The sequence below is a fragment of the Podarcis muralis genome, chromosome 9 (genome assembly GCF_964188315.1).
Source record: "Podarcis muralis chromosome 9, rPodMur119.hap1.1, whole genome shotgun sequence".
Taxonomy (NCBI): Eukaryota; Metazoa; Chordata; class Lepidosauria; order Squamata; family Lacertidae; genus Podarcis; species Podarcis muralis.
In genome coordinates, this window is record NC_135663.1 from 5,165,648 (window position 1) to 5,192,797 (window position 27,150).

The window sequence follows — 27,150 nt, forward strand, 5'->3', positions numbered from 1 at the left end:
AGTGCGTAGCACCCAGCCACACTCAACAACATCCCTCGATTTAATACAGTCAGGTGGATGAAAATAAAGCGGCAAACATAACCCCAGCCCCAATGAAGGTATTGTATTTGGAACAGAGCTCTAAATAAGAGAGAAATAAATAGAATTTTTTTTACAACACTGGGTTCCTGGAGGAAATTGAGTTAGCTTCTCCTTAAATCCTGGGGGTTTAACTGCCGAGGGCAGAAAATTATCTGTAAGCGCTGCAGCTTTTCTTGTACGACCAGGGAAGGGGTGTGGGGAAGAGAATCAAATACCACAAAGCGCTTTCCACATACAAAAAGCCGAGTGTTCTTTGTCTTCCCGTGGCTTTTCCCTACTGCCAACCTTCAGTGGTAGAGGCGGACGGATAATGGATTCGCAACCAACGGCCTTTAGCTGGATAGGGGAGGGAGATGCAAAAACGTGGGAGCCAGGCAGGCACGACGGGATTGGCAAATCTAAGACGGAGTGGATGTCAAAACAAGGCCAACTAAGACAACGCCAGCAGGAAGGGCTGGATGCTCCCCAGAAACATTCGAGGTGTCCTTTGCAACACAAACCTTGCAAAAAAAACCACACCTCTGTCCTCCTCCTCCCAGGTAATCCCTTGTGTTTAAAACCCTAAAGAGGCAGTTCAGATGTCCATGCATCAAATACAGGTCCCGGGCTGGGCTGGAGGCTGCTGTTTGCGACTTCGTACCGCTCCCGACTTCTCTTTGTAGGCAATAGGCATTTGTTGTGAAATGTCCACCAACGCACTAGCTACTGCAAGACCTGGAAGGAGAAGGGAGAGAGCAGGGAGTTACAGGCAGAACGGAGAACAGGGGAGCCCAGCCAGCATCACCACACCCATCCATCGTAGACTGGCCAGAGACCCAGGGAGGTTTCTGCTCCCTCGCCAGATTCCTTGCACCCACCTCTGACGCAACTGGTCTCCACACTCAGTGAAAGGTGGACCAACCCTTGGCCAGGATTCAGAAGATGGGGTGGAAGATGGCAACGCTAGCTTCCAGAGAGAACCCAAAGCTTACAGACAACTCTTAAGGCAGGGTGACTCTGCCCTTGCAAAGTTTAATAATAATAATAATAATAATAATAATAATAATAATAATAATAATTTATTATTTATACCCCGCCCATCTGGCTGAGTTTCCCCAGCCACTCTGAGCTGCTCCCAATCGAGTGTTAAAAACAATACAGTATTAAATATTAAAAAATTCCCTAAACAGGGCTGCCTTCAAATGTCTTTTAAAAATAGGATAGCTGCTTATTTCCTTGACATCTGACGGGAGGGCGTTCCATAGGGTGGGCGCCACTACCGAGAAGGCCCTCTATCTGTTTCCCTGTAACCTCACTTCTCGCAATGAGGGAACCACCAGAAGGCCCTCGGCGCTGGACCTCAGTGTCCGGGCAGAATGATGGCTGTGGAGACGCTCCTTCAGATATACTGGACTGAGGCCGTTTAGGGCTTTAAAGGTCAGCACCAACACTTTGAATTGTGCTCGGAAACGTACTGGGAGCCAATGCAGATCTCTCAGGACCGGTGTTATGTGGTCCCGGTGGCCACTCCCAGTCACCAGTCTAGCTGCCACATTCTGGATTAGTTGTAGTTTCCGAGTCACCTTCAAAGGTAGCCCCACGTAGAGCGCATTGCAGTAGTCCAAGCGGGAGATAACCAGAGCATGCACCACTCTGGCAAGGCAGTCCGCAGACAGTTAAGACTTCCCCTGCATGCATAGACAGGCTTCGGTGAAAAGACAAGACTAATTGCGTTTCCAACGGTTTCTGCGTATGCTGTTGAGGGAAGTGAGGTGCAGATGGGGCTTGTCAACCTGGGAAGATAGCCCATCTAGGAGAAGGAAAACTCTTATCCTAAATCTCCCATTTCCTTGCAGGATATCTTCGGGAGAAGAAAAGGCTAAGGGGTAAAGCCTACACAAATCCAGAGTGGATATGCTAAGATGGTTGGATGGTGCCTTGTACGCCTCCTTTCAACAACTCCTACAGCCAAGTTGGTGCAAAACGCATTGAACTGCTTTCCTTTGGACCAAGGCTGAGAGGAGAGCCTTGTGGTCTGGGCAGCCCCAAACCTCCACAAACACTGCCCAGGCTTGCGCCCTAGGGAGGTCTCTTTGGTTACTTCTAATGATGCGGTTTGACTTCTACGGAAGTGAACTCCATTGTCTTTCGAGACAGACGGGTGCCAACAACAAGCACACTCAACAGGACAGGAAGCAGGAAATGAGTGCCTCTATACCAACAGCAGCACTTGCTTCCATGCGCCGGGGCGTACAACATGTCAGTTATATGCCTTTAGCAGATGCAGTTATACTAGGCGTACACGGGCGTGCAAATCGGCACAAGCAGCCGTCCACGTGGAGGTGCTCTGAAAGGAATGAGTTGCATTTAAAGTTGCATTTAAAGTGCATTTAAAGAAAAGCGAAAAAGGGTCGGGTGGACTTAGACATCGAATGGCTGTAGGAAGAGGTTACTGGACGACTATGTTACTGGACGACAACTTCCAGCATACTTCAAAAAAACAGAAGGGCACCGTGCTGTGGAAGGACGGTGGTTGCTTACCTGATTGCCCTGGTGGAGGGATACCTCCCAGGCCTCGTGGCAACCTCACAAATACCGAAAGAACAGCAGCTTTGTTGCCAAAACAGGGCTCCAACGCTATGGGTTTGGGGACAGTCTGCGGGGGAGAAAAGAGAGCATAATTTACTTCATGCCAGTTTCACCTGATTTTGCCAGCTTAGGAGCTGACCTCTAATCTTCAACCAAACCGCAATCCAATCTGCAGCCACAAACTCCACGATATGCTATACCTGGACAGAACCAACGCAAGGGGCCATAAGAAGTGCTCACAGAATGGAACAGAGGCAGCATCCCTTTTTTTATTTTTAAAGTCAAGGGAAAGCAATCAGCAGCTGTGTTTTCTTGCATCTGATTTATTTATCTTTGCTCAGCTTACTTTAAGCGATCTCTCCGTGGTTAAATACAGGTTTGTGTGCACACATTCCCAGAATCAATTCAGCCAATACTTTTTAGCAGGCACAGCAGAAGCCAAGGTTCATCCGTGCCTTTGCATAACCGGGGAGGAGGGCGACGGCAGGGTGCAGAAGGAAGAGGAATACCGAAAAAGAGCATCTGAATTACAGGCTCTGGGAGTTGGAGCAGAACGAACGCTTGGAGGGTGACAAGTTCCCCATCCTCAGGTACAAGGCAACTCCTGGGAGCACAGGAAGGTGCCTCATACAGAGTCAGACCATTGGGTCTGCCTAGCTAAGTATTACCTACACTGGCTGGCAGCAGCTCCCCAGGGTTTCCCAAAAATCACAGACACGGGTGGCATTCCTGAGTATGAAATTCATTTTTCTCTCTCAAGCTCATGCCGCAAACCTCTAGCCCTCTGCTATGTCACGCTGGTTTCTTCTGTGCCGCTCCTGAAACATGTCTAACATGCACTTAGCAGGGCTCCAAGACCCTGTGGTCGAAAATAAACCGGAAAGTGTTTCCATCTATATTTCACTTTGATAGATCAGCAGCTCATTTTAATGGGGCATGTAATTAAATCGAAAAGGTACTAAGGAACTGTATTTCAACATCTATTAAAAGTAGCAGAGTGTTCTCAACGGCAAAGTAGCTGGGAACAAGGCACGGAAACTTGGGTCTTTGTGCGAGCAAACTATCAGAGAAGCAATTACAAAAGGAAAGGAAAGGAAAACACTGTTCTGCTTAGCGGCTGGTACGTTTTGTTGCTTATAAAGTTTCAGCTTCAAGCAAATTCTTTTTATGACGTCCTAAACGGAGCAATTATTGCCTTTTTCATTAGGTGAGGCATTATAATGCAGTACTTATGAGCCAAACAGAAACTATAGATGTTAAAAGAAAGGGAGAAGGAACCAAAGTCACCATTAAGTTAACAAATGCCTAACAAGGCAGTGACAGAGAGAAAAACCAAAATTAGTGCCTTTACGCATCTCTAGTATTAAACGGATAACAAACACACTGATGGATTAGTCCCTGCAAAGCATTTCGCTGTCTACCACAGGGAGGCTGATATTTACAGCAGCCTGTGCCCTGGAATCTCCACTCCCTATAGAGTTGCTAAAGTTCAAAATAATTCTTTTCTTACAAAAGCAGTGGAGAACAAACTTGCACCATATATTCTGCCGGAACTCAATTACTAGAACTAATGGGCATGCAGTGCCAGGCAACTCCAAGTAATACATTGCCCATGGTGGCATCCAGCATGGAGAGAGAAATAGACAGAAAGAAGAGGAAAGAGAAAGAGGAGACGAGTATATATAAATAGTGTAGAAGAGGAAGGATGGGGAATTGGAATCTGGCAAGCAGACTGGATCTTTGCCTCCCCTACAGGCCAACTTTAACAGGTGGGCAGGCCCCCTAGCTGCCAATCACCCAATATCACAATGGTGTCAAGTAACCAGTTTTCCTTTGAAATCAAACCACCAGCTGATTGGCAGAGCCTGCTAGCTCCACTTTCAGTAGAGCACCACATGTTTACCTGCCCTACCTGTAGCGCAGGTGGGTATGGCTTGGCTGAAAGGGTCTCACAGACCAAATGGGAGCAGAGCAGGCATTCCACACCACGGTTTAGATTAGTGTTCTTCCACCTTGGTTCTTCCGATGATGATGGACTACAACTCCCATCATCCCCAGCCAACTTAGCCAATGGTCATGGACAATGGAAGTTGTAGTCCAACAGCATCTGAGGAGCTAAGGCTGAAGGACACTGGTTTCAGGAAAAGGAGAGAAAGCCAATGGTCCAGCTGTTCAAGCAAGCAACTTATAGGATGTGCAGGTCCGTGATCTTCATTAACATTTTAATTGATATTAAGCCAGGACAGAGTTACGATAGCGTGTTTATTTTTTAGGCTACTTTGGTTTAGGTGCATTCCTTGTAGTAGAGAACGAAGACGGAAATACTTAAGGGCAAGCCTTTCCTACTAAAAGAACAAGCAACCCCCACTGCATCCCTAATCCCCAGGTAATTTATGAACCCCTGTTTCTGCAAAGGAAATGAGAAATGCACTACATTCACTCAGAGGGCTTGGGACCTGTTTGCAGGTTTCCCATAGGCATCTGGTTGGCCACTGTGGGAACAGGATGCTGGACTAGGTGGGCCATTGGCCTGATCCACCAGGCTCTCCTTAGGCTCTCGTTTTCTTAATGTGCATCTCATCAGGTGAGTCACAACTGAAGGGGAACTCCATGGAGTTCATCTTCCCATGCCCAACCTGCAGGTACCTACTCTTCTCAACGGAATGGCTAACGCCGCAGAGCTGAAGAAGGCCTCCCGCTTCCGGACCCAAGAGGCTGTTAGTGTGGTCCAAGAGCCTTTGCTCCAACTCCCTCTCCCAGGAACAGGAAGCCTAGCTAGATAGCCCAGCTCCCACAGTGACAGAACAGGTTTCTTGGATCTCTGCCCAGACCAAGCTTCCTACTAAACTTAGGTGGCCTGTCTGACACTCCCCCGCCCCCTTCTTTGGGGTGTCATTTCGCAAGATGCCGTGGAAGTGTGCTGAGAGACCTCGGGGGGAACTTTCCGTTCTGCCCCATTACTTTTCTTCACATAAATTCACCAAGTCGCAAGGTCTAGGGATTGATAAACACATTCTTTATAAAAATAGACGTCAACAACAAAAAACAGATTCCCCATACTTGTTCTGAGAGCGATAATCAGTCCTAATTAAGTATTGCGAAACACCAGATGAATAAGTGAATTGGGTTATCCTTTTTCAAATCCAATTAATGGTGATAGGCAGGGCCAAACACTTAAAAAAATAAAAATACAGAATGACCACTGAACATGAACCCAGGGGAAAAAATCCTCCACACACTTCTTCTCCAACCATGTCCATTAAATCCCCCCATGCAGTAATAATAATAATAATAATAATAATAATAATAATAATAATAATAATAATAATTTATTATTTATACCCCCAGTCACTCTGGGCAGCTTCCAACAAAATATTAAAATACAATAGTCCGTCAAACATTAAAAGCTTCCCTAAACAGGGATGCCTTCAGATGTCTTCTAAAAGTTGGGTAGTTGTTGGTCTCTTTGACATCTGGTGGGAGGGCGTTCCACAGGGCGGGTGCCACTACCAGGGAGGCCTTCTGCCTGGTTCCCTGTAACCTGGCTTCTCACAGCAAGGGAACCTCGGCGCGGGACCTCAGTTTCCGGGCAGAACAATGTTGCACAGTAAACTTAAGGGCACAAGAGGATCCCTGCTGGATAGGACCAAAGGTCCACCTAGTCCAGAATCCTGCTTTCTACCATGATGCCCATCCAGATGCCTCCAAGAAGCCCACAAGTATGTTTTGAAGGCAATGGCCCTTTCCTGCTGTTGCCTCCTCTAGCACCTGCTATTCAGGTATGGGGATTCCCTTCAACCACCATGGCCCATAGCAATGGATAGTCCTCTCTTCCTCCATGAATCAGTCAAGGCCCCTTTGAAAGCCATCCAGCCTAGTGGCTGGGGATGGGGTGGGTCAAGGGGCTCCCATTCCCTCCTCTTCCTCCTCCTCCCATGGAAGGTGTGCAGAGGAGGGCGACCAAGATGATTAAGGGTTTGGAAACCAGGCATTATTAGGAACGGCTGAGGGAGTTGGGAATGTTTAGCCTGGAAAAGAAGAGACTGAGAGGAGATAGGATGGCCAGCTTCAAATATCTCATGGGCTGTCACATGGAAGAGCGAGCAAGATTGCTTTCTTCTGCTACAGAGGATAGGACTCAAACAAATGGCTTCAAGTTACAAGGAAGGAGAATCTGACTAAACGTCAGGAAGAACTTTCTGGTAGTAAGTGTCAGTAGTTCAGCCTGCACTTGAGTAGGACCCTGGTAGAGACACATGACTGACTGGCATGTTCTCTCCCTCCTGGTCGATCATTTGGGAGCTTCAAAAGCGTTCTTCAGCCCGAACATCACAGCGACCGATGCCAACAGACATCGGCACACTTAGGGATCCACAGAGTCTTCGCAGCTTGCGTAACAGAACCTCAGCAACTCAGCATTTTGGCTAATCTACTTTATTTACATATAAACACACACGGAGCACTGCAACATGGCTCCCTCTCTCTCTAGCATCAGACAGCAAAAAGAGAAAGAACAAAGGACAATAGTCCCACTTCATGGAACACAGGAACACAGGAACACAAACATCCTGTCTCTGTCACTTCCCACTCTGTGGGATATATCGTCATGTGAAAGACAACAATCTTATGACTGCAATCATGGATGTTACATGGATGTAACATTGCAGCTGTTTGACCGTGGAGTGGTTTTTAAGCAGAGGTTGAATGGCCATTTGTTAATGGATGCTTTAGTTGAGATTCCTGTATTGCAGGGAGTTGGACTAGATGATCTTTGGGGGTACCTTCCAACTCTACAATTCTATGATTCTATGATAATCACTGTTACACATTTTCTCCTTGCATTTTGTGGTAGCTGTTTCACCACGAGCCAGCTACAAACATGTCAGGAGGAGGAGTGGGATCATTTCAGCAAAGCGCTCATAGTGCTTTGTGCCTCCAAAGCGCCATCACAGCCCTGCCCCACTTGTGAGTGCAGAAAATGCATGAGCTGAAGTCCCCGCCCCACCCTTTGAAACCCTACGAGCAGAATCACCCAGAGGTCATCACAGCCACCGCTCTGCCGCACCCACCAGGAAAAGTTGGTCCCAGGTTTGCAAAAACTGTCTAACTCCATGCCTTGCTAAGCTAGCTAGAAATAATTCATTAAACAACAAAGGTTTGTTTCCTCCTGCCGCTCCTGTATCTAAGGAGCCTTTTTAGAATAAAGTGAAATTTTAGCGGAGCTAATCCGTTTTGCACACCTCAGCTGCCCGCATAATCTCCAGCTCTTTGTGGTGGGCAACAGCGTCCCCCTGCCAGGTGTTCAAAGGGCAGCGTGTTCCTTTCCATGAATTAAAAAGCAAGGTGATGTCAGCAGAGGCACCAAGTGGAACACAGAAGCCGAGAACAGTTTGCCTCCTTTTGCTCCGATGTCCCTGCACATTAGAATCTGCTCAAAACCTGCCCAACAACACGGCTTGCATCAAGTGAACTGGTAGCCTTAGAAGCATGTTTTTAAAACGCTGCAGAGGAAGGGGTGCTTTTGTTTATTAAAGGGGAGGACTCATAAGTTCAGAAGGCTATTCTCCCCCCAGTCTGAAGTGCTTCATCAGAGGTGAGCCCCAGACACATCCAAATTTGAGCCTTGGCTCATACTGCCTTGAAGCAGGATCTGGTCACCGCCATCCCTTCTGTCTACCAGCTAGATCTCCGCCCCCCCCCCAAAAAATTTACAGCTTAGCAGCAAGGTTTCCAGTCCCCTCTGTTTCCCCCTCCCTTCCCTCAGGATGTAGGAACCCTGGAGAAGTAGATTTGCCAGAGCTTCCATTACCAGGGATGCGACCATTGCAGCATGCTAGGCACTGGAAAGATGGAAAGAAGGAGGGAGAGGAAGGGAAGAAGAGGAGGAGAAACTGTAGAGAGACACCCTGCTGCCACAAGTTTGGAGATGGCAAAGGAGTCCAGGGGATCTCCAGAGATGGGGAGATTGCATCATCAACTCATCTTTTGAAAACCCTTGCAAAATCCTTGAGACAGCACTCCCCTCCTCCCGAAGCATTCACAAAGGAAGATTACAAAAAGCAGAAATCAAGGCGAATCTAATTCACCCAAATCATAATGCTGCCCCAAACCAAACACTGAAAACTCGGAGGTGGTGTGATTCTGCGAACGACACACTGGACGTGATGCATGTGCAAAAAACACAGGAATCTGAATGATAGCCGTTTGGGGGGAAAGCCACAATCCCCAGATAGTCAGTACCTTTATTAAGGGTGACCTGACCAAGGGATATTACACTCCCAGCCTCCCTCTTCAGGGGCAACAATACAAGCACTGCTGTATCTTCCTTTATGGGGTGGGGGGTTGAGAAGATCTGCTTGAGGGAAAGTAGAATTTTTAATAGAATGAAGAGAAAAGGGGAAAAGGTTTAATTAGCCCAAAACCATTCCTCTGGTATGGTATGTTCTCTTGTGTGTGTTTGGGGTTTTTTAACAGTCACGTCTAGTTTTGCTCCATCGAGATCAACACAGGAGAAGGAGCAAAAGTGAGAGAAGGAACATTAGCCGCTGAGGCTGCGCCCAGCAAAATTAATGAGAAGAAGAGGAGAGCTGATGAAGGCAGAGACCAGCTGAAAGAAAGGACCTGAACTGGCTGGTGGGCAGGGACAGAAAGCCAGTACAGGACAGAGAAGAGGTGGGATTTGGTGGGGTGGGGGAGAGAGTTTGGCAGGGACCCACAACGGTGTGTTCATAGGGGGAAATCAAGCTCTTCTGACTCTGCTTGGATTACTTGGAGCAATCTGCTACCCACACGCCCTGAGGCCATGGACCTCACTGGCTTTGCTAAAAGCGCATGGTGCTCAGATACAGACATTGGGAGGGTCTTGTTTTACAGCAGTGGGTCATACTGCCAGGTGAGCTCCTGGTTATACCCAGCTCCAAGATTACATGAGGACCTATGCACTACTAGATAGATTGTGCCGGAAATATGGTTTTATTTCCTCAGTACAGAATGTTAAATTGCCAAGCAGCTTACAAGCTTTGCTAATCTTAGATCATTCACACCTGCCGATTATAAAAGCTACTTCAAAGCAATATTCTTCTCGGAATAAGTGGATGAAGAAAGCTCAGCTCTAAATCTGATTCGGAGCAACTCTGCCAAAAAGAGAGAGCTGTATTTCACAGGTATCTAATGACAAAACAAGCCGATAAGCCTTAGAGGGTCAACTTGCCACACTGGCCCTTGTGAAGCAAAGGGCTACCAGATGCAAAACCAAAATGGCTGCCCACCGGCTAGCTGGAATATAAAAGAGGGAGGGGTGGTTGGGAAGGGGGGGAACCACTCCTTTAGGCTGCTAGTCACGCGTTGGCTTAGAAAGACGTCATTCCTACTGGGTAAATCGCTCTCTCTTTTCCTTCTTATGCACTGCAGGAAATATACTAATTGAGACTACTGTTCCAAAATGAGTCCAGCTGCAAGACGTTCGCCTAGGATGCAATTAGCTTAATCTGACCTGCCAGTTGGCCAGGCACAAAAGGAAAGTGAGAGACCCTTGCTGACTAAAATGACCCCTTTCCTACTATTTATTTGGCCGCTAGTAAGTTAAGCAGTCGAGGGCCAATTCGCACGTGGCGTTTGCCTGCACAGCCACCATCTCCATGCAGAAAAAGCTCTGGGGTGCTCCGAGCTCCGGTTCCCCACAGGATCCAGCCCTGCCAGAACAACTGGGTGGCAAGGAGCAAGGAGCAATCTGGGGGTAGGAGGCCTGCTGAGAAGAACTGGCAACACTGGGGAGGAACCAGGCTCCTTTCCTCCCAATCTGTTACTCCAGAGGCAGGGTGGGGATGCTGCCCCAAATATCTGAGGGCCACAATTCCCACCAGCCGCAGCAATAGGCCACAGAGCTGCTAAAGGAGCAGGTGGGGAGTGGGTGGCTCCCTTGGCCACTTGTCCAGAAGGGATGCATCCCAGAGATTCTTCCCTTTGGCCTGAAGGGGGTGGAGCAGATCCTCTTCCTTGACTGCTGTTCTTGCAATGCAGCAAATAAGGCTCTGGTCTCCCCTCTGCCTCACAGTGCCCACTGGGGCACACCTTTGCACATTGGCATAAAAGGACCGTGTAAAAATTAGCCAGGAACGTGCTTGTGGAAGCTGCTCCTCTCCTTGCAATTCCCAAGAGCGTGAAATTGGGGTAGGATACAAATCTGCCTAATTTCCAAACCAAGTGGTGCCCGTGACCATTTGTACAATATTCACATAACGCAGCCCATGTGGGTGTGTCCATCCCTACACACCGATAACTGGGAATTAAAACTGTTGTGCGGGCACAGTCCAAGAGTTTCTGGCACCTGAGCCAGACAACCCAAATGGCCAATCCTTCTCCCCACCTCCCTGAAATAGGGTCAGGGTCCCGACTAAACCACATTAGCAATTTGCACCTGACCTACACCATCCAGGGATTATACTCAGAGGTGTTACATGAGCACTTGCACACCTGAGTGTCTTCTGCTTACAAAATAAGCAGAGCAAGAAAAAGGAAGTGGGAGGGGGCAGCTTGCAGAGAGACAAATTAGGTCCCTTTTTGTTTCCCGTGCTGAGAAGCGACTGGCGAACCACCCCCGCGCCCCCTGCAGTCATGCCACTTCCGTTTAAGTCACAGATTCTACACTCTCACACATGCATACACAAAAGTTAAGAGGGTTTCGATAGCTTGTACATCCATGAACTCCCTAACCCTGCTCCGCATTCAGAACAAGGGCTGTCTGTTCCCATATTGATGGCGAACATATGCCAAGTTCTCACGGCTCCCCAGCTGGGGGAGAAAAGGGCGCAGACGAAAAAGTGGCAGCTTGTCAAATCGTCTCCCAGGAGGAGCTGGAGGAGCAAGGCGGCAGAAGCAGGAGGGGCGAGAGGAAGCAAAGAGGGAGGGTGGAGGACGGCTGCGGAAGGAGATCCCTGGCCCAACTAGCTGCCGGAGAATCTGGTGAGCCACTGCCAGAGAATATTCCCAGCCCTACCAGGAGCTGCCAGGGACTGAACATGGGGTGCTTGCAGTGATATGTGGTCCAGGCCTGGTTTAAGGGCCAGAGCACAATGGCGCCTTCACCTGGCAGTACATTGTGGGTGAGGCTTGCCTGACACCCGGCATCTTGCCTTACCTTCTCCAGCTGCCTCCTTCCTCCCTGCGCCGGGCACTGCAGCAGCGGTTTGGCTTCACCATAGTGCCTCACAGGGGACCAGGGCCAATTTCCCTCCCTCTGTGCTGGGTGCTGGTTCTGGGGAGAGCCAACAGAGGCAATTTGGCTTCACCCCGGTGCCACGCAGGGCCAAAGCCAAATGATGCTCCTTCCCTTTCAACATTGCAATGTGTCACTATATCACGATGTTTAGCTGGTGATGCATCAGGATGTTAAAAAGCTGGCATCGCCCAGCCCTAGAAGGCAGAGCATTCGCTCTACCAACTGAGCCAAAGCCCTTCCCCACGCTTAACTGGCTGCACCTCAGAAAGTCCACTCTCCTTGCCTCTGCTACGATGCCCCCCTACAAATCAGGCAGGGAAGTCACTGGTTCACAACCCAGAGGGCAGTGGATACTATCCCACAGCAGAGACACTGGAACTGGGAACAAGGCTATGTTAGAATTCCTGCTCCATGGTTGCAGTCATGGGATTGTTGTCTTTCACATGACGGTGTATGTTTTGACTCCACAGAGTGGGAAGTGACGGAGACATGATGTTTGTGTTACTGTGTTCCGTGAAGTGGGACTATTGTCCTTTGTTCTTTTTCTCTTCGCTGTCTGATGCGAGAGAGAAAGGGAGCCATGTTGCAGTGCTCCATGTGTATTTATATGTAAATAAAGTAGATTAGCCAAAATGCTGAGTTGCTGAGGTCTGTCACACGCATGGCGCACAAACCCTGCGGATCCCTAAGTGTGCCGGTGTTGGTTGGTATCAGTTGCTGTGATGTTCGGGCAGAAGAAAGCTTTTGAAGCTCCCAAACGATCGACCAGGAGGGGGAGAACATGCCAATCGGCTATGTGTCTCTGCCAGAGTCCTACTTGAGTGTAGGCCAAACTCCTGACAGGCTATGCTTCCCTCAAAGCGGGGGGGGGGGGTGTCTGTTGGAGAGGGGGGTGTCAATTGGAAGAGCCATCTCACCACCACTCATTCCTAAGGTGGTATTTCCACTTTCTCCACCTATCCCTCTGCCTTTCCAATGAGGTAGGGAGTGGCCCCCCAGCAGCTTGGACTGGTTGCAGCACTGTGAACCCATCCATGAAGAGGATGTGCATGAGCAGAATTATGTTCCAAATCATAGAATTGTTGAGTCGGAAGGGACCACTCGGGTCATCTAGTCCAACCCTCTGCAATGCAGGAATCTTTTGCCCGACGTGGGACTCAAACCCATGACCCTGAGATTAAGAGTCTTATGCTCTACCAGGTGAGTTATACTAAGTGCATACAGGTGATCTCGGTGTCAGTCCCACTCACATTCATTTCATTTCACTCTTAATTATACCACCTTTTCTCTCTCTTTTACTTTTACTTTGTATTCTTCCTGCATGGATCACGTTCAGAACCCAAGTGTCCACTGTACACACATTTCCTCCTCCCTCCTGTTGCAGAGGCAGCAATGTTGTAACATGCAACAGATTCCTTTGTTTCTGGGCAGTTATCCAAGTTATGCCCCCAACTCTCAGCCACAGGACAGCATGCTGGGGCTAGAAGCAGTTTGTCTGGCAGTGGCACTCCCTCTGCCCACTGCACCTGTTGCCAGGCTGGCTTTCCAGATCACCTGCTGCCGAGTGTAGGACCCCCCCCCCCCCGTTGTAACCAGTTGTACCCGACTTTCTTAATACTTAGCCAATTAGCCTCCCCCCGTCCTTTGAAAGACCGTGCAAAGAAGGCTTTTTCAGCAGCACCTACAGCTATTTCCAACCAACTGTTCTGGCATATTAAACTGTATCCTTCTTGATTACAAGGCATAAAAAATCTTTTTAAAAAGAGCTGCAACTTTTATTTAAACCAACGTAACCTGAAAGATGCAAACGAGCAGCCTGGAGAAAGAAAATTAGATCAAAAACAAGGCCTGCTGGGTTTCGAATGTTTACGGCTTCTTTGTGGCTAGACTTCTAATATTGCCTTCCTCTCCTCTCCTCCGCCTCCCTCTTGCAAAAGCCGGTCAAGCAGCACAGCATCTGTGAATATTAACAACGGGAACAGTGCTCCTACAGGGTGGTCCCTCACCTTTACGCTGCCTCCAATGAGGTCGGGTGGCTCCTCGTCCGTTTCCAAGGCAACGTTGATGGACGCAAAAGGGCGACTGGCCATCTGCTGCATCTCTCGGAGCAGTTGCTGTTGAATAAATGGAGAGATGTTAATACGGCAGCCCGACATATTCAAGGGTCACGGGCGTTCATGGGATTTTCACACAGTTGCAAGGAAACAAGAGCGGCGGCTGGCACTCTGTGCCCAGAAAGAGAATAATTCAAGACTAGCAGTTAAAGAAAGTTTAAGCAATACTGCTATATATATATATATATTTTAACAGGATGTGGCAAAACATGGGGTGTAGGATCAGACCTGCTGCCACCACAACTCTGGTCCTGAGTTAGGGCAGGCGGACTCATGGGAGTTGTAGTGAATTCAAAACAAGTTCACAGCATGGTCCATTTGTGTTATAGATTTACAGCCTGAGCTGGACAGGCTGCTCAAGAGGCATCGCCTGTTAGGACCGGTGCACAAGGCACAGTGAGATAAGCATCCCTTTGTTGCCTTCATGTGGAGATTTGTCTGGACGCTAACAGCCACATACCTGGCACTGCCCAGAAATCCTAAGAAACCAAAGTATCAGTTCAGTTTTGAAACCAGGGGTTACAATAAGGGAAGTTTTGGAAGGTCCGTTCTTCTGCCATCTTGATTCAAAATGGCATCTGATTACAGTGGTACCTCGGGTTAAGTACTTAATTCGTTCTGGAGGTCCGTTCTTAACCTGAAACTGTTCTTAACCTGAAGCACCACTTTAGCTCATGGGGCCTCCTGCTGCCTCTGCGCCGCCAGAGCACAATTTCTGTTCTCATCCTGAAGGAAAGTTCCTAACCCAAGGTACTATTTCTGGGTTAGCAGAGTCTGTAACCTGAAGTGTGTGTAACCTGAAGCATATGTAACCCGAGGTACCACTGTACATCCAAGCAGATGAAAACCTGTTCCTTTCCAAAATATATACTAGATGCGAGGGCTGAGTTGGAGGCGATGGATAGTTCAGCAAGGGTTGCAAACCTCTGCTGCGACCCGGGCTCTCACCACACACCTTCCTGCCATATTGAGACTCACAATCGTGTGCACAGGAAACAAAGTGGTCCTTTCACAAAGAAAAAACCTCAATGTTTCATTGAGAGAAAACAGGCCTGGTTAGGTGACCTACAACTCAGAAAGGAGATGAGGGCTGAGTCAACCTGGAATCCCTTGATTGTATAGAAAGAAGTTCTCTCTAGGCAACTCACAAGTAACAATATACCCTGAAGAACTAAATGAGCAAATGTATGTACTAAAGCATCACAAATTTGCCCAAGGTAAGGTAGGTCTCATAACTCTTCTGTTTTGGGATGACGGTGGAGAAGGTGTTCATTGCATGCTTGTTTCCACAGCAACTTCACTGATCCATCACACACAACCTCCAAAAAAACCCCTATTATGAGCATGTAAGAAACTAGCTGGCGTAAGGAAATCTGCAGAGCCAGATAGCCATGCGTCTTCCCCCATCACATGGCCGGTTCCTGCTTTGTTTTTGCTCAGTTCAGCATTTTCAAATTGTTTCCCAACCTGTTCTCTACTTCTCTGGCCCGCTTCCACCTATATTCTCCACCCGGCTCCATGAGTTTTGTGGTTTTAATTTTAATTGCACGGTTTTTGTCAGAGACGGCCTCCAGGTCCCAGCTCACAGAAGACCAACGCTAGCCAGCAGAACTGTACAAAGTCTTTATTGAAGTTTAGTTCCCATTTTCAAACCCTAGCGTGCGTCTCTACGTCTAGACCCTAGACCAGCGAAGCCTCGTCTGAGTCTCCGCCCCCTGTACACCAGTTTAAGACTCTAGCCTTACTCCACCTCCTACGTTTCTCCTTCCTCCTCTGGGTCCTACTACCCCCCTGGGTGCCTTCCTTCCTGGACGCCTCGGAAGCGGACCCTTCGGACTCCTCCCCCTCTCTTCGGCGTGCTTTGGGACCCGGCTCCCTCTCCGGGCTGCTCATTGCGCCTCCCTCTTGTACATTTGAACTTGGCGCGCGCGCGCTGCCCCCGACCTTCCTTTTGACCGTTTCCTCGCTCTCTGATGCAGGCGTGGCTAACCCTGACTCATGTCCTTCCGCTGACGGAAAGCTGCCTGCTGCCGATGTTTGGGACTCCTCCCCCTTACTGCTCTCCGGTGGGGAAGCTGGTCCCGATTTCCAGCTGCTGCTCTCTGAGTCCCCTCTGGCCCCTCCTTCCTGGGGTGTTCCCTCTGGCAACCCCCTAGCTCTGACCACGGGAGCCCCTTTCTGTGAATCCTCTGATTCGCTGGAGAGACTTAGAGACCTCGGATGGCTATCATCGCTGACCTCTCCCTCGGATTCCTCTCCCTCGGTCTCTAATTCCTCCCTATCCTGTCCCTCTGCTCCTGAACCCCTGACAGTTTTATAATTAAACGGTTGCATTTTGTGAATTTGGGGGGTGCTTTAGAAATAATTAAAAAAGCAGGCCACAAAATTTAAATGTTAAGTTGCACGAATGTCTTACCCTGTGACTGAGTTGGAGGTTAACGAATCTCCGCTTCCCCTGCCAGCTGCAGGGCTGATACTCCACACCGACAAATTATAATGAAACAACAGCAGAACAGAGCGAAACCCACAGCATCAACCATGTAAGGTCAGCAAGTCTCCCAAATCCATCAGATTCATGTGTGCCACAGTACGGAGGACTACCGTATTTTTTGCTCTATAACACGCACCCGACCATAACACACACATAGTTTTTAGAGGAGGAAAACAAGAAAAAATAATATTCTAAACGAAACAGTGGATGTATGATTTTTGTGGTTCATGCTGTGGCCACAGACATGTGATCTGACGGTGAGTTTGGGGTAGCCCAATGCAAAAATCCTGAGGATCCATGTGGAGCCATGCTTTGTAACCACGTTTTTGCACCACTGCGCCCCCAGGCAACAGTGGGTGTGTGATTTTTTTTGGTGCAAGATGTAGCCATGGTCATGCTATGTGATCTGATGGCGAATTTGGGGTGACCCAGTGCAAAAATCCTGAGGATCCATGTGGATCCGTGCTTTGTAATCACGTTTTAAGTGGGGAGGGAAGGAAAAGCACTCAAGGGACAAGGAACACGCATGGGGTGGGTGGAGAAGGATGCTGTTAATAATGCAGAAGAGGGGTATAAGAGGAGAAGGCTCCTCTCCTCTCCCGCTTTGCTCCTTTAAAGCAAGCAGGCTCTCTGTCCCTCTCCTCCCCCCCACTCAGCGGCTCTTCTCCCGCTTTGCTGTTTCAAAGCAAGCCACGGAGGAGGGAAGTAAGGGGAACCATGGATCCTCTGCTCACGACTACAGCAGATCCCCCCGCCATCCGTAGGCATTCGCTCCATAACACGCACAGACATTTCCCCTTACTTTCTAGGAGGAAAAAACTGAGTGTTGTGGTGCAAAAAATACGGTATATGTCTGCTTGAGATTAACAGCAGCTGTAAATAACTCAAGGGTCTACCAACTCCTCCAAGGTCCAGAAAAGAACTGAACCTAAAGAGCAAAGGATATAGAAATTATGCTGAGTGGATTGATCTGCAGTCTGTATTGCTTAGGGGCGTCTATTTTTCTCACTTCCCACCAGTTGCTGGGGTGTTTGCGGGTTTTGTCTGGGGGTAGGGGTTGCCGCTATTGTTGTTTTTGTGTCTTTATTGTGAGTTGTGTGGAAATTGTTCAGTTTGGTTGTTATGATGTTTTATTTACTGTTTAGGACTACTTTTGTAGTGGGTGTGTGTGTGTTAGGGGACGGTAGTTCCTCTGGTGGGGGATATGTCATGCCCCTTTTGGGGTAGTTTGTCCACCCTGAATCCCTACCCTGCACTCAGCTCTCACCTGTAGCTCCTAGAAGCTGTGACAGCAGCCACACCCTGGGAATGGGTCCAATGGTCAAGAAAGTGGTTTCTGCACAACACGCTGCAGAGGGCGAAGGGAAGAGCAGATGGGTCTTGTCAACCCATCTAGGAGAAAGGAAAACTCTAATCCTAAACTTCCACTGCCTTGCAGGTTATCTTTGGGAGAAGAGAAGGCTAAGGAGTAGACCCTACACAAATCTGGAGTCCCTAAGGCAGTTGTACGCAACTCCTGCAGCCAAGCTGGTGCCAAGCGTATTGCTCTGTTTTCCTTCAAACCACATCAGTGAGGCCAGAGTGGGGTCTTGCCGCCTGGGCAGCTCAGGACCTCCATCCACACTGCCCAGGCCTGTGCCCCATGGAGGACACTTCAGTGCTGCTAATGCAGTGGTTTGACTTCATCTCCGGAGGAGCACTCCATTGTCTCTTGAGACAGACAGATGCCAACAATGTAGTTTTTTTCATGTTGAATTGTGAGAGAGCCTGCCATCACGGGCAATTGCCCTGGGTGAAACAAGACTGGTAGGGGTGGTTCAGTACTTCCCCTACTGCTAGTTCAGTGAGGTCAGACTCAAGAGGTACTAGCGAAGCCTGGGCAGAGCTTCTGCTGTTGGGTAACCATGCCGAATTAGCTAGCTGTATTGAAAAGAGGTCAGGCTCTCAGCTGGAAACGCCCAGCTGCAAAAGGCCACAGAGCTCTTCCCACTATTTTAAGCATCGTTTTGAAATCTCCCTTCATTACTTGGGCCCATGGTGCGGATGAACTATGTAAAACTACTGAAATGAAAAGCATCCTAAAAATACACTGAAAGGCAGCCATTATATATACAGTGGAACCTCAGTTTTCAAACGTAATCCGTTCTGGAAGACCGTTCGACTTCCGAAATGTTCGAAACCTGAATGTTAGAAGAATGTTGGAATGAAGTTACATGGCTTTAGTAGAAATGTTATAAGGAATTAAGTATAAATAGATTAATAGAATATTAAAGGAAAAAATAAGGTTAGAATGTGGTAAGATAATTATAGGATAGAAAACAGAGGAAGATGGAAAGGAATTGCTGAAACAATTAACAGAAGTGGAATACGAAAAGGGAGGTGTGAGGAGGTCGTTGAAATAAGTGAATGAAAGATAAGATATTGAAATTGTTTGATGTGTTTTAAACTGTTTTTGTTTTGTTTTGTTAGTTTAATGTGTTAGTGTTATGTAGTGTTTTTGTATTGTATTGTATTGTTCCTTTTTTTTGTAGTGTTTAAATTGTTGGAAAAGTAATAAATATTATTTTCAAAAAAACCCGAAATGTTCGAAACCTGAGGATCAAAGGACAGTTGGCAAAATCCATTGAAAACATGGAGAAATGCGCCTCGGAAAGCCATTCAAGATCCTAGGCGCGTTCGAAAACGGAAGCAATTACTTCTGGGTTTTCCAAAAGTAACGGAGATGTTCGAGAACCGAGGTTCCACTGTACTTTGCTTCCAGAAAAGGCTTGGAGGATGAAGGGAGTTTTAGAGGTGGAGAACAGTCTCTGAGAACACCTCTCTTTAAGCCCCTTGCTACACTTAGCATTTTATAAGAACAGGGGGAGCGTATCAAAGTCAAGCTTACAAGACTAGGAACTAGCCCAGAACAGCAACTGGAAAGCTCCAAGATTTCAGGCAGAGGTCTTTCCTAGCCTGAAATCCTTCCCAGAAGCAGAATCCAGAGTGTACCAGTGGTTCCCCATTTTTTTCCCCATGGACCACTTGGAAATTGCTGAGGGTCTTGGAGGACCACTTAATATTCCCCGCCGCCGCCTGTCTGTAGCAATTGTGAATCCTGGATGCTGAATTATTTTGACAGTACAGTCATACCTTGGTTCTCGAACAGAATGTGTTTCAGGAGTCCATTCGACTTCCAGAACTGTTCGAAAACCAAGACGTGGCTTCCGATTGGCCACAGGAGCGCCCTGCAGCCAATCGGAAGCTGCGGAAACCACACCGGACCTTCAGCTCCCGAAAATTGTTCGAAAACAGGAACACTCACTCTCGGTTTTTTATTGTCTGGGAGCCAAAATGTACAAGTTCCAGGGCATTCGACAACCAAGGTACGACTGTATCTTTTTGCTTCTTTTAATTCTTATATTGTATGTTATTGTATTACCATCTGAACTTAACAGGACTGTACAGAAGTCAAAGTGTTCTTCGCAGACATGCCCCAAACCACCTGAATTAAGCTCAGGGACCACAGTTTGGGAACCACCAGTCCGGCCCTGGCCCAGAGTTAGCGAACAACATCCAGGTGTGAGACCTGGGATCTATTCTGGAGACTGCCTTGAACAATGCAACGATCATGCCAATAGAGCTTTACATAGTATAAAGGGAGGCAGTTTGCCCACAGGGATTTTTGACCTATACTCTACTGACAACCTGCCATACAAGTGCCACTCAAGTGAACCCAAACTCATGTGCCAGACCTCCTGTTCCAGACTACTACTTAAAACGATGCTCGGCAGATTGCAAAGTGAAGAAAGCGCGAAACAGATTGCAGGGTTGCTGCTGCAGTAATTGTGCCCTTCAGCTACCATAAAACGCTTTGTCTAATGGCTGTAAAATAAAACCAGAGCAAGCTGTCCTGATAAATATGCCCAAAATAAGAATCAAGCAGAACTCATTAACTCGGCAAGGAGTTGAATATTCACACAATCACTGAGCCCACCCAGGAGGTTATGTGGGTACAGCTACATGAATCTTGCACTTGAAATAGCTCTCGAAGCCTTCAAATCATGAGACAATACATGTTTGGCAAATGTGTTGTGTTTTTTTTTAAAAAAAAAATTGCTCAATTCATGCTGGAGGCCCTTGATCAGAATGGACAATGATGAACCATTCACAAGCCCAGACACTGATTGTTCACCTCAATGGAGCACAAGAACAAGATTCAAGGATAATAACAGTGGGGCAAAGGAATCTCACAGCAGTAAAATGCTAGGTGCAAGAGTCCCCTGTACTGCAGCACAGATGAAGTAAAACAAGTGTGGACCTTATCCAGCCATCGATGGGAGACCAGAGACAGCCTCATGAAAGCCACGCTGAGCTTTCCAAGAGCGAGATCTAATCGTGTTTTGAAACCAATATTCAGGCATTTAAAGGTCTCTAGGGAAAGACTGCATAACTTATGTGTTCTCTGTAGGTCTTACTGAAATGACCCATTAATCTAGAGTTACTCCTGAGTAGGTTAATAAATAACAGCGTTTTCCAGCTCAGAGTTTGTGATCAGCATCAGAACCATTTTCACAAGTTCTTTCGCACACAAATCAATTCCTGGTCTCCCCACACCCCCAAGGTGTTCTTTAACAGCAATCCAATTTAGAGGGAAATGCATTTTGCTTGTCACTGCACAACTGGAAGTCAGAAACCCTTCCGATCTACTTTGAATTACCCAGTGGTCTACCAGCACACCCTGCTCCTCCTTCTACCCACTTCTGCTGTCAGCGCAGAGGTGGGGCTCACAAGAGTCATAGGACTAATCTATACTGGTGAGTTATAACGTTATAAATGTGTTATAAAAATGTGACACTAGCAGGTGCTGTACAGGATTCAATGGGAAATTGTATTGAGAGCTATATAACTTTTCTTCTTAGCTTTTTTTTTTTTTAGATCATTGTAGATCTACCCTTAGTTAAACAACACCTGGGAAGGGTGAAAGTTGGTCACTCGTGCTGTAGGAAATCAAAATTAAAAGGTCATCCAGCTATGAGAATGATATGCAAAAGGAACACAACTGGTACACACACACACACACACACACACACACACACACACACACACACACCATTATCAAGAAGTAAGTTATAGATCTGTCCCATTATTGTGTACTTCTTGACAATTCTGTGATTCTATGCTACCATCAATCCGTAACACCAGCCCTTCTGGAATCACTTTGTAAAATAAAAGAAATAGCTTTGGCACGTATCAGCCTTGGGACTTGCTTAACTTCAAGAGGAACATCTATTTTTAAAGGAAGCAACACTCCTCCACCCAAAACACACACACACACACACACACACACAGATCTCAATTGCTGCCAGTGGACCTTGGTTTAAGAAAACCCGACTGAGCAATACATCATCTTTACTGAAGAAATATAACAAGAATGAAATATTATGCAATCAAGGATAAATCAATTTTAATGTTTTATCTTTACATTCATGAAATGGTGGCCTGCCAAAATGGAATTCTGAAACAAGCGAAGTTTTCAGTCATTAATGTTATTCTCCCTCGAAAAGATACTACGCTACTCCTCAGACCGAAATGCAGGAGCTTCCATTCAACCTCCAGGCACAACACACGATTGTTATGGAATTCTTTTGTGCATGACAATAGAAACCTTTGATGAGGTATGACAGTAACAAGCAACAGTAATCTAAGACAGACAGGATGGTGGTGATATCAAAACCATTGAAATGTTGGAAGAGGGAGCAGACATTTTTGAATTTTTATTTTAAACCCTCACTAGTATTCTTTATAGCTATGAGAATGAGAGTAATGAAATCTGGGACTTTAGGGTGTGGAAACTAGAATAAAGAAAACAGGTAATGGCTTTGTTCAGACATTGCACCAAACCATAGTTAGAGAAATTTAACTTTGGTTTGTTTTGAAGTCTGAAATCATAAGCCGTGGTTCATGACCAGCCAACAAACTAGAATCAGAAGCCACACATGAACTGGGTTTGCAAACCATGGATTGAAGTGATGTCTAAACTGACAAACCATAATTATGGCCACTCCTGCATCTCTGGAGAAAAAAGTGCTTAGCTGATGTTATATTAAAACCACACACGGTGCAATAAATCATGATTTGCCTGTATAGTCATTCAAACCATGGCTTAAACTATGGTTGGACTACAGTTCTAAACTATGATTAGTGAAAGCTGTAGTTCGTTCTGATGCCCAGATTGAACCAACTTCTGTCTTTGTTGAAGCCTTAAGGGGAGCTATTATAAAATACATTATCAGTGGTAACTGATACCCCCCCCCAAATAAAAAAACTAATCGGGGGTGGAAAGGGGGAAGGAACGGGCTGGGGAAAGGGTAGAATGGGTCCATGTGAGGTTATGCACACTGAACCAATGCACGCAGGAGTCAGGAACATAACCCCCACACAAATCAGTTGTTGCCTGAACAAACAAGACCAGGGGGGAGCCCTCATCCGTCCAACTACCATCTGCATCACTAAGACCACTAGAAGAAGAGGCGCATCAGCATTCCATACTGCTTAGACCAAGCTCTGCATGGCCTGCAGAATGACTATCTGACTACAAGCCACGATAGGGACGTGGGTGGCACTGTGAGTTAAACCACAGAACCTAGGACTTGCCGATCAGAAGGTCGGCGGTTCGAATCCCTGCGGCGGGGTGAGCTCCCGTTGCTTGGTCCCTGCTCCTGCCCACCTAGCAGTTCAAAAGAACTTTTAAAAGTGCAAGTAGATAAATAGGTACCACTCTGGCAGGAAGGTAAACGGTGTTTCCGTGCGCTGCTCTGGTTCACCAGAAGTGGCTTAGTCATGCTGGCCACATGACCCGGAAGCTATACGCCGGCTCCCTCGGCCAGTAAAGCAAGATGAGCGCCGCAACCCCAGAGTCGGCCACGACTGGACCTAATGGTCAGGGGTCCCTTTACCTTACAAGCCATTATCCGGAAGCCAAGATCAAGCCTTGGCCTCTTCATCATGGGTCCTCTGGGGAAAACCAACCACAGGCACTGGTTCACACCTAACACAAAGCCATTCTCTGTGTTGTTTTGCCCCATTCGTGGCAAAGGATTTTCAACAGGAGATGTGAAGCAGCCACTTCTGAGCAGCATGCAGCCCAATCACATAAAATAAGCTATGGTTTAACGTAGGTGGGAAAACATTTTCATTGCTGTAATCGCCACGAACCCAAGTTCTCTTTACTGGTCAGTTACTGCCATGTCAGGTTGCATTAGTATCCATAGGAGGGGTTCTTTTTTGGGGGGGGGTGTATCCTGCCTCAACGTTCAACACTTTGCGCTAGCTTACACTGAACTGCATTTGCCAGTGCATTGCCCATTCCCCCAATTTGGGAGATGTGCTTTTGAAGCTCGCCAAAATCCTTTTTTGCTTCTACGACCCTGAAAAACTCTGTTTCATCAGAAAACATGGACATGTACCCCCTTAGTTCATGGACCACACCTGCTGGGTTTCATGAAGCCCCGTCAAGACTGCCTGGGAGATAAACACTAGGGAGCAGAACAGTTATTCACCGAGGCAACATAAATGCTTAAACTATCACGAGAGAGGAGAGGCATGTTCTTTTGAAAATAAATTGGGCAGTAACACTTAGCCACAATTGCAAGCCACCATGTAAGACAACGAATAAATAATTATCTGGCAGTATTTTCATCATAGCCGAAAATTAAGTTTCCAGTTCCCTGGGGCAGCGATTGCATTAATGTTAGCTAATTAGGTTTGTAACCAACTTTGCAAGCCTCTCTCTCTCTCTCTCTCTCTCTCTCTCTCTGTGTGTGTGTGTGTGTGTTTGTGTGTGTGTGAGTTTAGGGGGGGGGATAGAACTCAACAGGCATTTTCACACTTCAAATTATTACAAACACAGGACAAAGCTACTGGGAATTGATGTCATGTGAAAAGACAAGACAAATGTATCTTCATCAGCCATGGATTAAATACATATTTTATCAGAACCAGGCCCCCAAACAAGGAAGACACAATGGATGACCTTTAGTATGCAGAATAAGCTGAAGGTTTGAGGCTTTAAAAAACGTAAGCGAGGTCTGCTGTAAATGCAAATTAAAAGCAGGGAAGAATACGATAACAAGGGGCACCCATCAGCTGAAAAGCTGAGAAATGTTCAATGTAATTACAAAAAGGCTATTATAACTCTCCAAGAGAATAAATTCCAGTGCACCCATTACTGACCATTTTTCCCAGGAACAAACTGTTCCTTGATAGGGCAAGTCAAAAGCCCAAGCTTGTGGTTCTTCTAGGCAAGGATGGCCAAGCAAGCGCTTCTTGGTCTGGATGCGACCCCTGAATCAATCTCATCAGCCACAATGTTATCTTTCACTGGTGGGCTAGGGGGACCTCAACAGTCCTGGCCCAGGAACCCAAATTACCAAAACTGAAGTTCAGTTTTGTTAAAAGCAAGACTCGTTTTCCCTTCAAAAGCCAAAGACAGAACTAGATATTGAAATTGAGGACCTCATGGGAAAGAGAGTTGTGATCAGAGGCTGAAATCAATATAGAAAATTTATTTAAAATACCCAAGCAGAAAACCATTTTGCATGATGAAAAATGCAAGGATAATCCACAAAGAATATCAAAGTGGAAAAAGGCTTATTATACACAACTGTAAGGAACAGTGTATGCAGGTAAAAATAGAATGTAATGATTACATGGGTAACAAAACAGAATATTCTGCCTTGTGGCTTAATGCTATTCAATCTAAAGATTTCACTCTTAAAACTTTACTTTGTCATTTTATCTGATACTTCCAATATTTCTGTTCTATTGCAGTCAACAATTACGGCAAGCAAAACTTAGAAGTAATTTTTATTTACTTAATCTCTGCTTTGATTTACCTTCCAGATCACCCACTAGTCAATAGCAGTTAAAAGCTTTGCTTATATAGCAAATTAATCTTAAAAGTTAAGCAGAAGAAGAGGAGATGCTAAATCTGTCTTTCCAGGTAGGGGTTCAAAGGAACAAGTTTCTGCGGATTCTAGGAAGAGTAGAGAGATTAATCCAGGACCCAATGCATGGAGGAGAAAAAGATCAAAAAATAAAATAGTGTGGTTCAAATCTCACCGGGGAGTAAGCAAAAATAAAACAAGAATTATTTATGTATAAAACTACAGAAGCCAAATCTGTTTAGAATTGTTCATGAACCAAAGCTTGTGCCCCAAAAGGCAGATTCACAGAAAAAATTGCCACAAAACACTTCAAAAGTGGAGGGAGGGACAAGCTCAAAGCATGAAACCCCTTCTTCTCGCAAAGAGAAAAGCAAAGGGCAAACTGGACCCCAGGAGGCCTAGAACAAGCAAAAATATATGATAGCAAAACGGGAGCTAAGCAGTGAAATCAAGCGAGAAGAAAAAGTGAGCTCCAGCATGGAGCTGCAGTCTTTTTCCATCCCCACCCCCTTGGCACCCCAATTTTTCTGCCTTCTTCTCACTGTTAATTCAGTCTTGCTTTGGGTAAAGGACAGGCCAGCGGAGAGGCACCTGCAGAAACAATTCTCCACCAGTTTTGGGTGATTAATGGCACGTTCTTGAGCCTTATCAGAGTCCAGAGAAATTCACGAAGGCTGCTCAGGGCTGCTAGCCACATGGAATAACCAAACTCGTATCTTCATCAGACTGCAGCACTCTTGTCTCAGCTCGTCAGCATTTCTGCTTCCAACATCTCAGCATCCGAGTCGACAGAGACATTTTTGCCCTTAAGAAGAACATTGAGGCCTGATTAAACCATGAGCCAGACTTTCTCAACCAAAGGTTTGCTTCCATCCTGCTCCATAGCTCTCTGCCTTCCTCATGCACACCACTATCCACTCCCTGCCCCAAAGACTCAAAGAGCAATGTTTTTGCTGTCTCTCTGTAAGATTGACTGATATTTATTTATTTATTTATTAATTACTTGTATACAGCAAGCCTGCAGCTTAAGTGCATTTAACTTGTGCGCAATCAGCTTTACGTGGACGGCAAAAAACATTAAAAAGGGGGCAGGGTCCAGGAAAAATGACTTGGGCAATCCCACTCGCCACTGAACCCAACGAGTTTTGACTATGCACAATCTTGGCTTTCAGGCACGATGCCCAGAATGTAACTCCCATGTAAGCTGCGGACCTACTGTTCCACTTTCCCTCCAAGGAGCTCCAGGTGGTTGTACATACTGTATTTTTCGCTCCATAGGGCGCACCTGACCATAGGGCGCACCTAGTTTTCAGAGGGAGAAATCAAGGGGGGAAATGTGATTCCCCTCCCCCCACAGCTCTGGGAGCAGCGGACAGGCTGCAGGCAGCCTGTGCGCTTCTCCAAGACCTTCTCCCTGCTTTTGCGGGAGGTGGGGGAATTCCCCCATCTCCCGCAAAAGCCCACAGGAGAAGAAGGGACTGACTCGGCCAGTCAGTCCCTTCTCCCTCCTTGGGGAAAAGCCCCCAAGAGCGGCGAGCTCTTTAAAGGCTGCGCGGCTCCTGCGGGCTTTTGCGGGAGGTGGGGGAATTCCCCCATCTCCCGCAAAAGCCCTCAGGAGCCACGCACCCTTTAAAGAGTGTACGGCTCCTGCGGGCTTTTCAACCGAGCTTGTGGGGCTGGCGGTGGGGGGAAGCGCTGCTTTTCCCCACTGCCAGCCTCAAAACCAGGTTGGGGAGTCGCGCGCCTTCCTGC

The 27,150-nt window shown here is 47.0% G+C and overlaps 1 protein-coding gene across 2 annotated transcripts in view; it reads right to left on the reverse strand.

Annotated features, from left to right (window-relative positions):
* Window positions 1-561: 561 nt before the first annotated feature.
* The window catches only part of ATRN (attractin), a 154,894-nt gene continuing 128,305 nt past the window's right edge, over window positions 562-27,150 (reverse strand). The window contains exons 27-29 of one of the 2 annotated variants that reach the window (XM_077933720.1): window positions 13,873-13,980; window positions 2,602-2,716; window positions 562-795 (exon numbers count right to left, since the gene is read on the reverse strand). In XM_077933720.1, the coding sequence (XP_077789846.1) occupies window positions 671-795; window positions 2,602-2,716; window positions 13,873-13,980 (348 nt within the window). In that variant the 3' untranslated portion in view covers window positions 562-670. Of the gene's footprint in view, window positions 796-2,601; window positions 2,717-13,872; window positions 13,981-24,997; window positions 26,204-27,150 lie in introns of those variants that run through there. The other variant, XM_077933721.1, reaches the window with a different exon arrangement.